The 17,232-nt window shown below is 43.8% G+C and overlaps 1 protein-coding gene and 1 long non-coding RNA gene across 4 annotated transcripts in view; one reads left to right on the top strand and one right to left on the bottom strand.

Annotated features, from left to right (window-relative positions):
* LOC138732952 (uncharacterized) overlaps nt 1-17,232 on the bottom strand; it is a 212,084-nt gene that overhangs the window by 112,207 nt on the left and 82,645 nt on the right. The window lies entirely within an intron of this gene.
* LOC138732941 (E3 ubiquitin-protein ligase RNF38-like) overlaps nt 1-17,232 on the top strand; it is a 151,076-nt gene that overhangs the window by 56,257 nt on the left and 77,587 nt on the right. For 2 of the 3 annotated variants that reach the window (XM_069879739.1, XM_069879740.1), the window contains one exon: nt 14,064-14,257. In XM_069879739.1, coding sequence (XP_069735840.1) covers nt 14,064-14,257 — 194 coding nt within the window. Of the gene's footprint in view, nt 1-12,683; nt 12,692-14,063; nt 14,258-17,232 lie in introns of those variants that run through there. The other variant, XM_069879742.1, reaches the window with a different exon arrangement.

The following is a 17,232-nucleotide window of genomic DNA, read 5'->3' as shown; positions in this document are numbered from 1 at the left end:
TACTATGATGGCCTACCCAGCTCTCTGTTCAACAGGATGACTGTTTTACTTTCTGCATTTTGCTTCACTTAAAGTCTGTAGGTTCCTAAGTTTCTTGAAAAATAAAAGTAAAGGGAAGTAAACTTATCTGGTGCTCTCAGCTGCTAGCTGCTCACTAGAATGTCTAAAACTAGGATTTCTTTTCTTATTTTTTAGCAGTGAAATGCTAACAGCAGCATGTCCTTAAAAACATTCATTATTGACTGAAGACAGTAGATTGGAAAGAGGGGGGAGGCAACACCTGTTTATCTCCAGTTTGATATCAATTATTGCAGGATCATGTTGTCTGGATTGAAATGGAACTGCCTATCACTTGGCAGAAGAGCAGTTAACCTGCAGCTGCCTTACCTGGACTCTCACGTAGACTTGACAGTTTTAGCTGCTGACACCCTGGCTATGTCTTTAATCTTGATTCCTTTTACCCATTACAGAGCTTTTCTTGAAGAGGGAGCTTTCTCTCTCTCGTTTCTCTGATGTCCCTACAGTTTTTTTTTGTTTTCATTTAGTGCTTTTCAAACTTTGTTTCCTAGTAGTTCCACCTCATAGTTCACTTGCAGTAACTTTGTTGCTTCTATTCCTACCCACCATCTCAGCTCTTGTCAAAAATTGCTGTGCTTTTTTTGCCTGAATACCACTACACATGCATTCTTTAGTTTTGTTCCTTAGGGAGTTCTCTAATCTTCACAGTTGTAATTGAATCATTTGCTTTCAATCTTGCAATTCTGTCTCCATTCCTGTAATCCTGTTTTCCATTAGTAGTAGGCCAACTTAATAACTGGCTTTCAGCCCCATCCTCTCTCCAGAGCCTTTAATCTTAACACAATGTCTGACTTGGTCAGCTTGAGTTTTTGATGGAACCCTCTCTATGTTCTTTCATGCTGCAGTACGAATAAAATATTATACAAGAGGGAATGAAAGCACAAATAACCCAATTTGTAGTGCTGTTGAAAAGAAAGAATACCTAAGAGACTTCAGTAAAGCTTTGAGGTGGCTGTTTCTCTAAGAAAATAAAGAAAAATATCAATTTTTTTTCTTCCTCGCTGGTTATTTATTGTAGGACATACCAGGAAATTCCTTTACAGCAGCTACTCATGCCAACATATGAGCTTCCCAAGCTCTAAGTACAAAGCCCAATAGAGCAGACAAGGCTTTTTCAAGAATAATAACTTCTCAATTATACTATCTTCTTCAAATTCCTCATATGTATGGTTCCATTTCAGTGCTACTTATTCCTTCAAAAAATGGTCAATCCGTTGCAAGGACAAATTGTCAGCTATTTGGACATCAGATACTCTAGTAGGTTTTTAGTTTGCCATGCTGCATGTGTAGAAACTTGTTGGTTAAAAAAATTGGATGTGAAGCTTTAGTATATGATTGTTTTCAACTAGTGTGCATAGTATAATGCACTGCACTCTGAAATGAAAATGTAAAATATGTTTGATAGATATCCTTTGTGTAAAATAAGGATATGTTTTAGAGTATGAGATGTCTTTTTGTGGGATGTTCCATATGTCTAGGAAGTAGAGCAGTTGGAGTGGTAAAAGATCAAAAGCAGCTGTTTGATTTAAATGGTACTGTGGAAGGAACTTACCAAGACAAGTGGCAAAGTTTCAAGTGTTTGAGTATGTGGATATGAGAGAAATCTGTACATGTGGACATGGAGAACCTAGCAAGACTGGTATATGCTTGTTCTGTGGAGTGTGGTTGGGGAAGGAGGAAGGGGCCGTATCATTCTCAACAGTCTACCAAGCCAGGGGTGGAGCTTACCTAGAAAGCTTCTCCTCCTTTATCCTCAGTATCCCTATTGAATCTGAGAACTACCGAAAAATGTTCTTCTTGAGACCCAAACACAAAATTCAAGTATGGAGGTTGTTCTTTATCTCTGTTTTCAATAACTAATGGTTCTGTGTGTGGTTAAAATAGAAAAATTTGAACTGTAGCAGCTATAGTTAATGTAAACAACATTTTTTCCTAGGATCTTCAGAAGGTTAGTCTAACTAGGTTAGACCAGTCTTGGCACTATACAAAGCACAAATCTCTGAGTATCTTGTGCAATTTAATTGGTTATGCGGGGAGGAGTGTGTGTGTATTGAGCAGTGGATGTTGTTTATTGACTCTAGCAAGGCTTTTGACTTTGATAACATATTATTCATAGACAAAATCCCCAAAGATGAAGAAGACTGCTCCCACAGCCTAGAAACATTCCCTAGGCTGCACCATCCTCAAACAACCAGAAAAACATCCTCCGTAAAAAAAGAGAGGAGGGTGATTGTCTTAGGGGATTCCCTTCTAAAAGGAACAGAGGGACCCATCTGCAGACTGGACCCGCTCCATAGGGAGATCTGCTGCTTAACAGGGGCATCAGTGAAGGATGTAACTAGAAAACTTCCTTCCCTGGTCAAGGAGACAGATTATTACCCACTGGCTGTATTTCAAATAGGCAGTGATGACACACAGCACAGAAAGTTGAAAGCTAACAAGAGAGACTTCAGGGCTCTGGGGAGAATGCTGGAGGGCTCTGGGGCACAAGTAGTGTTTAGCTCCATGCCAGTGCTAAGGAATGAGGAGTAAGAAGTCAAAAAGAAGCACTTGATTAATACCTGGCTCTGAACCTGGTGTGAGGAGAGAGGCTTTGGATTCTTTGATCATGGGGTGGCCCATGAACCCCCAGGTTTTCTTATTAGGGATGTGGCATGCTTGTCTCCTAGGGGGACTAAAGTCCTTACTAAAAACCTAGCTAGGCTCATAAATAGAGCTTTAAACTATATGTGAAGGGGGAGGGGGAAGAGGCCAGACTAGTCAGGAGTGAGCCTGGAAGTGGAACTCCAGTGCCTGAGAGATGGTGTGCTGGCAAGGACTGCCAGTATGTCACCATAGAGCAAGTGGGGGCAAGTACATCTCCTGACGGTAAGGATGAAACTGGCACTGAGGTGTCAGTTATTCCAAGGACCAGTCAATTGGGAATGAACTCTATTCCCTTTATGAGGTCTGAAGGTTTTCCAGCCCAGCTGAAGTGTATTAACACCAATGCACACAGCATGGGCAATAAGCAGGAGGAGTTGGAAGCTGTTGTAGGGCAAGGAGGCTATGATGTCATTGCCATCACAGAAACGTGGTGGGATGACTCATATAACTGGAGTGCAGCTATGGTGGGGTATAAACTCTTCAGGCGGGACAGGAAGGGTAGGAGAGGAGGCGGGGTAGCCCTCTATGTTAGAGAGTGCTTTGATACCCTTGAGCTCGATTACGGTGAGAATGGGACTGAGTGCCTGTGGGTTAAAATCAGAGGAGCCCACCAGAAGGTAGATATTGTGATGGGAGTCTGTTATAGACCACCCAGCCAAGAAGAAGAAGATGATGAGCTCTTCTATAAACAACTGGGGATAGTCTCAAGATCGCTACCTCTTGTCCTCGTGGGAGAGTTGAATCTTCCAGATATCTGCTGGAAGTACAATACAGCAGAAAGGAAGCAGTCCAGGAGGTTCCTGGAGTGCGTGGAAGACAACTTCCTCGCACAGCTGGTGAGTGAGCTGACAAGGGAAGGCGCTCTCCTGGACCTGCTGTTCGTCAACAGAGAAGGCCTTGTGGGGGATGTGATGGTCAGAGGATGCCAGGGACAAAGCGATCATGAGATGATAGGTTTCTCAGTTCTAGGTGAGGTGAAGAGGGGTATTAGCAGAACAGTGACATTAAACTTCCAGAGGACAGACTTTGGACTGTTTAGAAGGCTGCTTGGCAAAGTCCCTTGGGAGACAGTCCTTAAGGGCAAGGGAGCCCATGAGGGATGGGCGCTCTTCAAAAAGGAAATCCTTGCAGCTCAGGAGCAAGCTGTCCCCATGTTCTGGAAAAGGAGCCAGCGGGGGAAAAACCAGCTTGGCTAAGTAGGGAGATTTTGAGAGACATCAAAAAGAAGAGGAATGTCTATGAGCTTTGGAAGAAGGGACAGGCATCTTGGGTGGACTACAGGGAGGAAGTGAGATTGTGTAGAGAAAAAATCAAAAGGGCTAAGGCCCAACTAGAAATCAAATTGGCTAAGTCCATGAAAATAATAAAAAATCTTTCGATAAATACATTGACAATAAAAGGAGTAATATTCAGTCCCTATTGGATGCAGAAGGAACAACAGTGACAGGGGATGATGACAAGGCTGAGGTACTTACTGCCTTCTTTGCCACAGTCTTTAATTGTAAGGAAGGTTGTTCGCTCTGTGTGCAAACCAAGGAGTTAGAGGAGCAGAATGAGGCTCCCATGATCCATGAGGAGGTGGTTAGAGACTTGCTTGCCCAGCTAGACACCCACAAGTCTATGGGGCCAGATGGGATCCACCCAAGAGTATTATAGGAGGTGGCTGATGTGCTTGCCAAACCTATTTCCATCATCTTCCAGTGGTCCTGGTGGTGGGGAAGTTCCACTGGACTGGAGGCTGGCTGATGTTGTGCCCATCTACAAGAAGGGTCGCAGGGAGGATCCAGGGAACTACAGGCCTGTCAGTCTGACCTCAGTGCCAGGGAAAGTCATGGAGCAGGTGATCTTGAGTGCTATCATGAAGCACATGCAAGAGAACCGGGTGATCAGGCCCAGTCAACAGGGGTTCATGAAAGGCAGGTCTTGCCAAACTAACCTGATCGCCTTCTATGAAAAAGTGACTCGGCTGCTGGATGAGGGAAAGGCTGTGGATGTGGTCTTCCTGGACTTCAGTAAAGCCTTTGACACAGTTTCTCACAGCATTCTGCTTGGGAAACTGTCAGCCTCTGGCCTGGACAAGCGCACACTCTCCTGGGTGGAAAACTGGTTGGATGGCCGGGCCCAGAGAGTGGTGCTAAATGGTGTTAAATCCAGCTGGAGGCCAGTGACAAGTGGGGTTCCCCAGGGCTCAGTGCTGGGTCCAGCCCTGTTCAATGTCTTTATCAATGACCTGGATGAAGGCATCGAGTGCACCCTTAGCAAGTTTGCGGGTGACACTAAGCTGGGTGGAAGTGTTGATCTGCTGGAGGGTAGGGAGGCTCTGCAAAGGGATCTGAACAGGCTGGGCCGCTGGGCTGAGACCAATGGCAGGAGGTTTAACAAGGCCAAATGCCAGTGTCCTGCACTTGGGGCACAACAACCCTATGCAGTGCTACAGACTAGGAGAAGTCTGGCTGGAAAGCTGCCTGGCAGAGAAAGACCTGGGTGTGTTGGTTGACAGCCGACTCAACATGAGCCAACAGTGTGCCCAGGTGGCCAAGAAGGCCAATGGCATCTTGGCTTGTATCAGAAACGGTGTGACCAGCAGGTCCAGGGAGGTTATTCTCCCTCTGTACTCGGCACTGGTGAGACCGCTCCTTGAATCCTGTGTTGAGTTCTGGGCCCCTCACCCCAAGAAGGATGTTGAGGCTCTGGAGCGAGTCCAGAGAAGAGCAACAAAGCTGGTGAAGGGGCTGGAGAACAGGCCTTATGAGGAGCGGCTGAGAGAGCTGGAGTCGTTCGGCCTGGAGGAGGCTGAGGGGAGACCTCATTGCTCTCTACAACCACCTAAAAGGAAGTTGTAGAGAGGAGGGTGCTGGCCTCTTCTCTCAAGTGACAGGAGACATGACAAGAGATAATGGCCTCAAGCTCCACCAGGGGAGGTTCAGGCTTGACATCAGGAAAATATTTTTCACAGAAAGGGTCATTGGGCACTGAAACAGGCTGCCCAGGGAGGTGGTTGATTCACCTTCCCTGTAGGTGTTTAAAATACGGGTTGATGAGGTGCTAAGGGACATGGTTTAGTGATTGGTAGGAATGGGTTGAGTCAATGATCCATTGGGTCCTTTCCAACCTAGTGATTCTATGATTCTATGAAAATGATTAATTACAAGCTAGATATATGGTTAGTCAAGTTCAAAGGGTTATGGTCAGTGGTACAAAATCCAGTTGGAAGCCAGTCACTAGTTGTATAACCCAAAGTTGATACAGAGGGCAATATTTTTTAATCTCTTAAAAAAAGAAAACCATTTGGGAGGAGTGGTTGATGCGCTAGATGGGCAGACAGGAACTTAATGAAATTCAGTGAAGGGAGATGCCTGTGCAGTAATAGAGGCTGGTGACTGATTGGCTGGAAAGTGACTTTGAAGCAAATGACCTAGGGGTCCTGGTGGACAGCAAGTCGAACATGAGCCAGCAATGGCCCTTGTAGCAAAGACAACGAGCAGCATCCTTGGCTACATTAGTAAGAGCATTGTCAGTAGTCTGAGGAGAGATGTTCCTTCCCCTCTACTCAGCACTGGTGATGCGACACCTGGAGTGCTGTGTCCAGTTCTGGGTTTCCTAGTACAAGAAAAATATGGACATACTGGAGAGGATGCAGCAAAGGACCACAAAGATGATTAGGAGACTGGAACATCTTTCATATGAGGAAAGACTGAGAGAGTTGGGACTGTTTAGTTTAGAAAAGAGGGGACTCAGGTAGGATCTTAGCAATATGTATAAATATCTGATGAGAGGGAGTAAAAAAGCCAGAATCTTCTCAGTGGCACCCAGTGACAGGACAAGAGGCAGTGGGCACAAATATATATCACACTTCATAGGGTCCATCTTATTTTACCAGACAGGTTGTGTTTCTTTTAATAAGTATTCAAGTGTTCATTTTTGTTTACTTAATTCATAGAAATAAATAAGTAACCCAACACAATATGTCGCATGTAAATTGGCTATGGAATGTCAAACAACTGAATATTGTTAAAATGAAGTTGTTGTGGGTTAGTTACCATTTTTTTAGTTAGCGTCATCTCTCCCTCCCATTTTTCCCATTTTTCCCAAACTATTGTTTTGGAAGCATTCTAACAGACTTGCCTGTTCTGCCTGTCATAGGATAGAAATGAAATGTTCATACTGTGGGCTGTGTGGGTTTGTGATTTGGTTTGTGCGTTTCGGTGTTTGATTTTTTTGTTTTGATTTGTTTGTTTGTTTGGTTTATTTACACAAAGAAGAGAGGCCAAGAGTATTTGGTTTATGTAGCAAAGTTGGGGGGTTGCTGCAAGGATGGCTTCTATGAGAGGAGGACAGGGTTGCCCCCAATGTCAGACAGAACTAGTTTCAGTTGCCTCAGAAATGGACCTTCTACTGGCCAAAGCTGAGCCAGTCAGTGAAGCTGGTGGTGTCTCAGTGAAAACATATTTAATTAAGGGAAAAAAATGCTTGCACAGCAGCTGTGAGAGAGGAGTGAGAAAAAAATGTGATAGTTGCAGCCAAGGTCAGTGAAGAAGGAGGGGGAAGAGGTGCTCCAGGTGCTGCAGCAGACGTTCCCCTGCAGCCCATTGAAGAGACCATGGTGAAGCAGATGTCCCCACAGATGTAGCCTGTTGAGAGCCTATGTTGGAGCTGTTTGTGAAGGACTGTGTCCTGTGGGAGGGACCCACAGTGGAGCAGGGATTTGAGGAGGAAGGAGCTGCCGCAGCGGGAGGAACCATGCGGTCAAATCAATATGATTGATAAAGCAAGGTCATCTTTATTCAAAAAGAGTCAGGTTATATACTTTCTTTCTACTTGATTACATCATCGTATTATAATTCCATTGGTTAGTAACAGCATACAAATACATGTTCATTGGCTATATTCATATTGCCCCCTATGTTAATATTCATTAACTACTACGTGCTATTTTGCTTCTAACATCTTGCTATAGTTTCTATGTTCAAGGACACAACGTCTTGTTTTGGTTACAGTGTTCTAGGCTATGTGCTGACTTATCTTAGAGTTAGGCTTAATGTTATCAAAAAGAATTGCTTGTACAGCCAGCTGCTCTTAGCTCATCGTTTAACAGGGAGATTGTTTATACAGCTCCTTCAAGGGAACATGTCCTTGTTCACTTAACCATTTCCCAACAAGGAGCGGCAGAGAGAAACTGTAATGAACTGACTGCAAGCCCCCATTCCCCATCCTTGCCCTGTGCTATTCAGGAAGCAGAGAAGGACATAGAGCAGTCTGGAATGAAGGAATGAAGTTGAGCCTGGGAAGGGGGCAGGGGGAAGATGTTGTTTTAATTTTGTCTTTGTCCAATTCTATTTTAATTGGCAATAAATTAAATAAATCTTCCCCAAGTCAAGTCTGTTTTGCATGTGACAGTAATTGGTAAGTGATTTCCCTATCTTTATCATGACTCAAGAGGCTTTTGGTCTTAATTTCTTCCCATGTCCTGTTGAGGAGGGGAGTGAGAGAGCTTCTGGGTGGGTGTCTGGCAGCTAACCAAGGTTAACCCACCACATTAGGTTTTCCTCTGAAATAGTATTTTCACTAAAGAAGTAGAAATGGGCAGTGCCATTCTAGGATTTATTTGTCTGTCCCCCTGAAATATACATCCTAGTTGGAAGGTATATATTTTTTCAGTAATACCTGGCAGTTTCAGGAGTGGTATCTGTTCTTCTACACTGTGTCTTCTAAGACATACCTGACATTTGTTAGGGAGAAACAACTGCTCAGGGAGGCACACACCATCTTAAGAGTAACTGCTAGAATTCTACACAAAAATTACTCCAAGTTGCTCTCTGCTACAAACTTTTAAGTTCTTTCACAGGAAAATGTTCCTATAAACGTCTTACTTTACATGCAGAGAACACTTAATTACAAGCTTCCTTTGTGCTATCTCACAATCCTTTTTTATCTACACTAATGACTGTCTTGTTTTGGCCTTTCTCACAGGTATCCAGAGTTTAAGGCAGCTTTCAGAGTTGGAGAGGTTATTTTTTTCTGTGTCAAATTTTCAGTAGCCTTAGTTCAAACTGACATGTTCCTTCATTGAGAAATTCTGTTTCTGTGTCCAGACAGCCAAATTTCCAAGACTTATCTGTCAAATCTGAAATCAAGGCTTGAGTCTGGGAGAGAAGGTAGGGTGTAATTCTGATTATCAGTGCTGTTGCTTTTAACAACCTGACAGTTCTCTAGAGTTCCTTTGCCCTTCAGAGCTGCCTTCTATGGGATCCTACCAGGCCAGGATCTGTACTTTGTGGCTTGACTTCCTCACCCCGCTCAGGATCTTTAACTCTGCTATTTCATGGCCGCTGCAGCCAAGGCTACCATTGATTTTCATGTCACCAAGCAGTTCTTCCTTGATGGTGAATCACTTCATTCATCATCTACTTCATTTTCATATTATCAAGTTCCCAGACTTCCACCATAGTGTCACACTTACTGGTGTGTCCTCTGATCCTGACTCATAATCTCTCACAGGGACTGTCATCAGTCCTATAGAAGAGCTCCTTACATTCAAGCTGTTCATTCAGATACAGGACACCCCTCCCTTGCCTCCAAACGCACACACATGTGCACGCTCACTTGTCTGCCCAGCCTGTGGTATGTTTTTTGTTCTGTTATTTTTGGGGGCTTTTTTTGAAGAGTTTATATCCATCATGGTGGCATTCCGGTTGTGCAAGCTGTCCCACCATGTCTTCCATTCCAATGAGCTCCTGGCAAGCAATAAACCTTTGTAGACAATAATTCAGTTTGGCATATGGGAGCCTCCATCACTTGAAGGAGGGAGTGTCACACCACTGTCACCTGTTGATTCCTCTTGGTGCTGATTTGTGGTTCAGGCTTGGCTGGATCCGATGCCTCCTCAGACATGGCTTTCTCTCCCTTGTCTTCTATCAGGGCACTGAATTTATTCCACTATTGCAAATGTGCAGGTACAGAAGTAGTGGCCTTCCTGTTGCCAGAAGTCACAAGCCTGCAGCCTTCGCCATCATGGGAGTCTTCATATGCCTCACAACTGACTACAGTCACTGGTTGCTCTTCTGTGCAGCTGAGGGTTTAGGCTCTCATCTCTGCAGGGTCTCTGTGAAAATCACACCACTGTTCATCTTTCCTGATGCTGAAAAGTCTGCTTACAAATAATGCTTAATAGTTACATTTTTGTCATAAGCATTTCTGTTTTGATCTTGATATCACATTTTGTTGTGGACTCCAATTCTGAAAGTCGGAAAATTTTGTCTAATGAGAAGTTTTAATTTTCATAAAAGTAAATGTTTAACACATGTAATATTTAGTATCAGCGTGTTAGTATTACACTTTGTGAGATTTGTCCACATCGTGATGTACTTTTCCTCCAGGTTATCTTCACAAGTCTTGGCTACTTTGCATCCTCCAAATTGAGTTTTATTCTTGAAGCTTATGTCCCTGTGGAGTTGAGTGTAGTTGTATTTTAGATATCAGTCTTAATTGTTTCTAGTAATAACTCAATTCTATGTTTGATTTGTGGGTGTTTTTTGTGGTTGAGTTTTGTTTTTTTATTAAAAAAATATTAGTTTGTGTGTGTAATCCTTATAATTTAACTGGAAAACAGGCATATCTTAAGGTACATTGACTTGGTGAAAATATAAGCGGTCTAAATTATCATGCTATAACTCTCACTTTATCTATGCAAAGAAGAACAGCATTTATGTAAACTATGTAAAAGTGACTACTAAAGCATGTTCATAATTGTGGCGAGTTGACCTTGGTCAGATGCCCACCTAGCTACTCTCACTTTTCCCTCTCATCAAGACAGGGGGAGAGAACAGGATAAAAAAGCTCATAGGTCAAGATAAAGACAGGGAGATCACTGACCAGTTACGAACATGACTCGGGGAAAATTAATTTAATTTATTGCCGATAAGGAGATTTGAATGGTGAGAAATAAAGACCAAAAATTAAAACAATGTCCCCCTCCCTTGTTTTTTCAAGGCTCAACTTCACTTCTGATTCTTTTACCTCCCTTCTGCTTCCCCCCCTGCCCCCAAACAGCACAGAGGTGCATGGGAAAAGTGTGTGTGTGTGTTTATGGTCAGTACATAACAGTTCCTCTCTGCAACTCCTTCCTTCTCAAAGTTTTCCTGCAGCAGCATAGTCTCTCCATGGACTGCTGTTCCTTCAGGTAATATCTACCTGCTCTGCCACGGGATCCTCTAAAGGCTGCAATTGTGGATATCTGCTCTAATGTGGTCCTCTCCACAGGCTCTACCGAAATACCTGCTCCACTGTGGTCTCTTCCATGGGCTGCAGGGGACCTTGGTGTTTGCACTATTATTTCTCACACTTTTTTCCCTTGCTGCCGGTCTACTCTTTTTTGCCCTTTCTTAAATATGTTTTCACAAAGATGCCACCAGCTTTGCTTATTGGCTCAGGTTCGGTGGTTCTGTTTTGTAGCTGGCTGGAACCAGCTCTGTCTGGTTTAGGCTGAACATGAGGAAAAAATTTTTCACGGAAAGGGTCATTGGGCACTGGAACAGGCTGCCCAGGGAGGTGGTTGAGTCACCTTCCCTGGAGGTGTTTAAGGGATGGGTGGACTAGGCGCTGAGGGGCATGGTTTAGTGTTTGATAGGAATGGCTGGACTCGATGATCCGATGGGTCTTTTCCAACCTAGTGATTCTATGATTCTATGATTCTATATAAACCCGAAGGGTTTATAGCCACCCATGGCAGCACTCCAGTTATGCGAGTCATCCCACCATGTTTCCATGATGGCAATTAATCATCATTTTCTTGCCGTACAACGGCTTCCAGCTCCTCCTTTTTGTTGCCCGTGCTGCGTGCACTGGTGTAGATGCACTTCAGTTAGGCTGTCGATCCCGCTACACTCCTGAGGGGAATAGTCTCAGTTCCTAAGTGACTCCTCACTGAATTTTCTAACCCATCAGTAATCTTTACATCTGTGGTGCCGCTTGGAGTGCTCTCACCCACTTCCTGTGAAGTGGCAGACCAAAGGGCCTTGCCAGCACACCATCACTGGAGTGCCATTCCCAGGCGTTTTTCTATCAAACCTAGTTTTGTCCCCCTTCCCCTCTAGTTTAAAGCTCTATGGATGAGCCCTGCTAGCTTCTTGGTAAGCATCCTTTTGGCCCTTGGAGACAGGCACGCCCCATCCTTGGACAGCAAGCCTGGTATTTTGCAGGCCAATCCATGGTCAAAAACCCAAAGTTCTTTTGGTATTTATTTCTTGGCTCTTCCTATTCCTCCCCTCGTCACTCCCTGTAGTTGGAATGACAGGGGAGAACACTACCTGCACACCCGGTCCCTTCACCATTCGTCCCAAGGCCCTGAATTCCCTTTTAATTGCCCTCAGATTTCTTGTATGGAATTTGTTACTACTTACTTGGAAAGTCAACAGTGGATAATAATCTGTGGGCTTGACCAGGGTTGGAAGTTTTCTTTCCGCACCTCTAACTGAGGCCCCATGTGGGCAGCAGACTTCCCTATGAATTGGGTCTGGTCTGCAGATCAGTCCTTCTGTTCCCTTCAGAAGGGAGTCCCCTATGACAATAACCCGTCTTATCTTCTTAACAGAGGCATTTTTTGATGGAGGGCTTAGGGTGTCTTAACCTAGGGAACTTTTCTAGACTGTGAGACCCATCAGCCACATTGAGGTTGGGTTCCACTTGCAGAGCTTTGTATCTATTGTGCAAGGAAACCTGGGAGGCTGACACACCTGTTGTGCCCGGCAGGAACCTACTGCCATTCCCCTCCATCTCCTAAATTTCTCTCCTCAGCTGATTGGAGAGAGGATGGGGTGTCATAGAAGGCATGCCTACCAGAGAGCATAGGGTGTTATTCCAGTGGTTGATCTCCCTCTCACACTCCCCGATGGTCCTCAACCTGCTCACCTCCTCCCTGAGTTCTGTCACAAAGCAGAGGAGTTCCTCCACCCGACCACACCTCCTGCAGGTGAGTTCCCCACTGGTGGATATACCAGTGCAAGATCGGGGCATACCCTGCATCCCGGCATCGGGCTGGCAGCGTGCACCCACTGGGGCACTGTCTGTGAGGCTGCATCAGTCACAGCTGGTACAGAGATTGGAGCAGCCTTAATTTTCTGATGACTGGACACCATGGTTCCCTGGAGGTGTTTAAAAGATGGGTGGATGAGGTACTCAGGGACATGGTTTAGTGATTAATGGGAATGGTTGGACTCGATGATCCAGTGGGGAAAATTGTGAGGGATGAATAAGTGTAGAGAGGTTTTAAAACATGATTGTCTTTAGAAGTGCATGAAGCAAAAGGCTTCTAACAGGGTTAGAGGGTGCAGTTCAGGAAGACAGTTATTGTAGAGAAGCTTCAGTTTTCTCTGTATTTGTCATCTGCAAATGACTGCAAATATTTGGCTTCTTAAACTCATCACATCATATCTCTTTATGGTGAAGAAGAAAAGGAGGTCCAGCTAACCATTTTAAGCAGGGACAAGTAGTGAAAAGGAGAGGTAACTATTTCTGTTCAGGACCAAATATAAATTTGGAGGTGAATGATTTTCATATCGCTAACAATGAATCTATGGAGCTACTTAGTCTCAGTAGAACTTCGGTAAAATACACCAGCTCAAAGCAAGTTTTTCGTGGTGGTTTTTTTTGATCACATTGTGTTTACCTGTTACTATTACTGCACTAATAAGTTAAAAGATGAAGCACCTCTGTGTAAGCATACCAGAGCTGATTTGTACTCCAAACATTTAACAATGTTTTTTCAGCTATGTAAGCATGTACCTGGTAGGAATAGAATCATAGAATGACCAGGTTGGAAGAAACCTCTTGGATCATCAAGTCCAACCATTCCTATCTGCCACTTAAACCATGTCCCTGAGCACCTCGTCCACAGGTCTTTTAAATTCCTCCAGGGGTTGTGACTCAACCAGCTCATAATGCTGTGAGAAACTGTGTCAAAGGCTTTACTGAAGTCCAAGAAGACTACATCCACAGCCTTTCCCTCATCCAGTAAGCGGGTCACCTTGTCATAGAAGGTGATCAGGTTCTCCTGAAGAAAATGTTTACTCCTTTTTCTGATATAGCTTCTGTGGTTACCTTAGCATTATTATTTAAAATATCTTGATGTTGCTAAAATGCGCTTTTGTAAAATGGGCAATTAAGTGTTTGCATTATAAAGGCAGTAGGTTCTACAACTACTTGTAGTTACTTAACTTGATGGTGTTTTGATATAGTTTGTTAAGTCTCTCTCTCTGATGCTAGCTGAAGCATACTGGAGTTCCAATATGGGAAACAAATCACTCAGTTGAGTTGTTTTGGGTTTTTTTTGTCTACATTGGCAGAGTGAAGACAGTTCAAGTCCCAAGAGACAACGCCTTTCTCATTCAGTCTTTGACTATACAGCGGCGTCACCAACTGCATCACCGCCAATGCGACCATGGGAGATGGCATCAAATAGACAGCCTCCTTTGGCTCAGTCCAACCAACATCATTTCTCCAGGGAACGCTACGTCACCCCTGCACGAAGTAGGTGGAGGTAAGTAAGCTATATATGTTAGGGGTCAGTTTCTTATTCTCCCTATTGTCAGGGGAAGCCTAATTCAGGCAACAAGTAAACAGTATTTATTAGATGATAAATATTCCAATGCTTCTCCTGATTTTTTTGCCTAAATTATAATAAGCGTATCAGAAAACTCTGTGTTGAAAGTAATTTAAGTTCTTGCATCTTCTAATAATTTGTAAGAGTAGAGAGAAAATATTTTTTGTAACAAGCTGGCTTCTTTCTATCATTCTGTAGTGGAGAAATAAGCTTTTAAAAAATTAATAAGGGGGGAATTGTGGTGGGTTGACTTTAGCTAGATGTCAGGTGCCCACTGTCATGTTAAATAGGTAAGATTCTTACAGTTGGCTGAGGGAGCCATCCCATCAGGTCATGAGGTTCAAGACGGACCTCCTTGCTTTCTCAGCATTCCCTCAGAGAGGAACCTAGGTGCAGCTGCATCTGTTTCTAGTTGCAGACTTGGTCAATGGTTTATGACTAAAAGGTTATGTGTGGGTGCTTATACATGTTTTGCCACAAGTCAGAATTTGGTCACCTGTGAGAATCTACTTAGAGACTGGTACCCACAGGGTTAATACTTGCAACTTGGCCAGAATAGGCAGCTGGCAGCAAAGCCCATCCAGAGACAATTTCACAGGCTGGAAGCAGTAAATAATTTAATTCAAGTGACAGATCAAAACAAATTTGAATTGCTGTTGATAAATTCACTGCTGCGTTAGTGCTTAAACACTTATAAATGGTTAATAATTAGCATGTATATAAAACAAGTAACAATAGTAGTTATTTTCCCAGGAAAACATCTGACAGAGTCAGAGGCACTTATCACAGAAGCGCTACCAGTGTTGCTGATTGGCTCAGCTTTGGTTTATCTTGGAACTGGCTAGAATTGGCTCTGTCCGATACGGGGAAGCTTCTGGTGTCGTCACAGAAGCCACCCCTGCACCCCCCCCCCCCGCTACCAAAACCTTACCATGTAAACACAGTACTGGAATAAAACTCTATTTATGGTCAGGGTGCTGTTAAAAGCAATAAGTTCCATATGCATTGTCATATATGTTTACTGCACTCATGACTCAGTTCTAGTATTGCAAACAGCAAAGGTGAGGAAGACCTGACAGTAGGATACCATAGCATCATGTGGTTGCTGAGGTGGTTGGTTTCCATATTACAGAGATTACAATTTTACTCTGCTTTTTAGTCTGTAGCTCATAAGACTCTGAGGCAGAGCTTTTGGAATAAGCTTCATTAGTCATGGAAGAGTAGAGTTTTAGATGGCTATGTTGATCTGATGTCTGGATAAGTGTTTATAGGAAAACATAAAAATAAAGATGACCTTTACTCTTCTGTTTAGTTATTCAGAGCAAAAGCTTTCAATTCCCCTCCCTCTTCCCACTCTGCAATATCTCAAAATGTGCCCAAGTCACCTAATAAAGGTTTAAAGCTCACTGACCTCTGTTTACATCAAAGAAACTGCATAGCTTGATTTCTACTAAAATGGAAGTATCTGTGTATTATGACTGTAAAATGTTAGGTGAGGTTGAAAAAACATGATTGCTTCTCTTCTGACACCATAGATGAATTTTTTCAACTATATTAACATGCTTTTAGAAGGAATACATTTAAACATGCTGTGATTTGTTTCTTTCTCAAGTCCACAAAACTGGAAGCTTGCAGTCCAAAACATGAACATGATATGGGTGTTCATACAGCTGTGATATCTTAGGAAAAAAATGGTTTGTTGGCTCAAGCTTCTCTTCAGAATAACTACTGTATGTACTTCACACAGTTCTGTGCATTGGTGACTCATAAATCTAGTCTACAAGATATCTTATATATATCTTATATATTTATAAATAATAAATACTTGGAAATGGACTGTTCAGAATATGATGCATTCGGCATTTCTGCTTGTCATCTGACCACTATGCACACATTTCCTCCCATCCTTCTATTATCATTAATTGCTGGTGTGTACCTTCCCAGAACAGGATCATCGAGGGATGACAATTGATATAGATCGGTGTACGTGTTTTGCAGGAATAGAATCATAGAATCATAGAACGGTTTGAGTTGGAAGGGACCGTAAAGATAATCTAGTTCCAACCCCGCTGCCGTGGGCAGGGACACGTCCCACTGAATCAGGCTGCCCGAGGCCCATTCAACCAAGCCTTGAACACCTCCAGGGACTGGGCATCCACGACTTCCCTGGGCAACCTTTTCCAGTGCCTCACTACCCTCATCGTGAAGAAATTCCTCCTTATATCTAGTCTAAATCTCGCCTGCTCCACTTTAAAGACATTCCCCCTCAATCCTATCACTCCACGCCTTTGTAAAAAGTTCCTTCCCAGCTTTCTTGTAATTCCATTCAGGCACTGGAAGGCCGCTATAAGATCTCCTCGGAGCCTCCTCTTCTCCAGGCTGAACAAGCCCAACTCTCTCAGCCTGTCCTCGTATGGGAGGTGCTCCAGCCCTCTGATCATCTTTGTAGCCTCCTCTGGACCCGTTACAACAGCTCCATATCCTTCTTATGTTGAGGATTCCAGAACTGGACACAATACTCCAGATGAGGTCTCAACAGAGAGGAGTAGAGCAGTAGAATCCCCTCCCTCAGTCTGGTGGCCACGCTTCTTTTGAAACAGCCCAGGATACGGTTGGACTTATGGGTTGTGAGCGCACGTTGCCAGCTCATGTTGAGCTTCTCATCAATGACCGTCCTCAAATCCTTCTCTGCAGGGCTGCTGTCAATCACATCATCCCCCATCATGTACTGAAATTGGGGATTGCCCCAACCCAGGTGTAGGACCTTGCACTTGGCCGTGTTGAACCTCATGAGGGTCACACAGGCCCACTTCTCCAGCTTGTCATCTGCAAACTTGCTGAGGGTGCACTCGATCTTGCTGTCTATATCATTGATGAAGACATTAAACAGCACTGTCCCCAGTACGGATCCC

The sequence above is a fragment of the Phaenicophaeus curvirostris genome, chromosome W (genome assembly GCF_032191515.1).
Source record: "Phaenicophaeus curvirostris isolate KB17595 chromosome W, BPBGC_Pcur_1.0, whole genome shotgun sequence".
NCBI lineage: Eukaryota > Metazoa > Chordata > Aves > Cuculiformes > Cuculidae > Phaenicophaeus > Phaenicophaeus curvirostris.
Note: the sequence above shows the minus strand (reverse complement) of the source record. Positions and strands in the feature narration are given on the sequence as shown.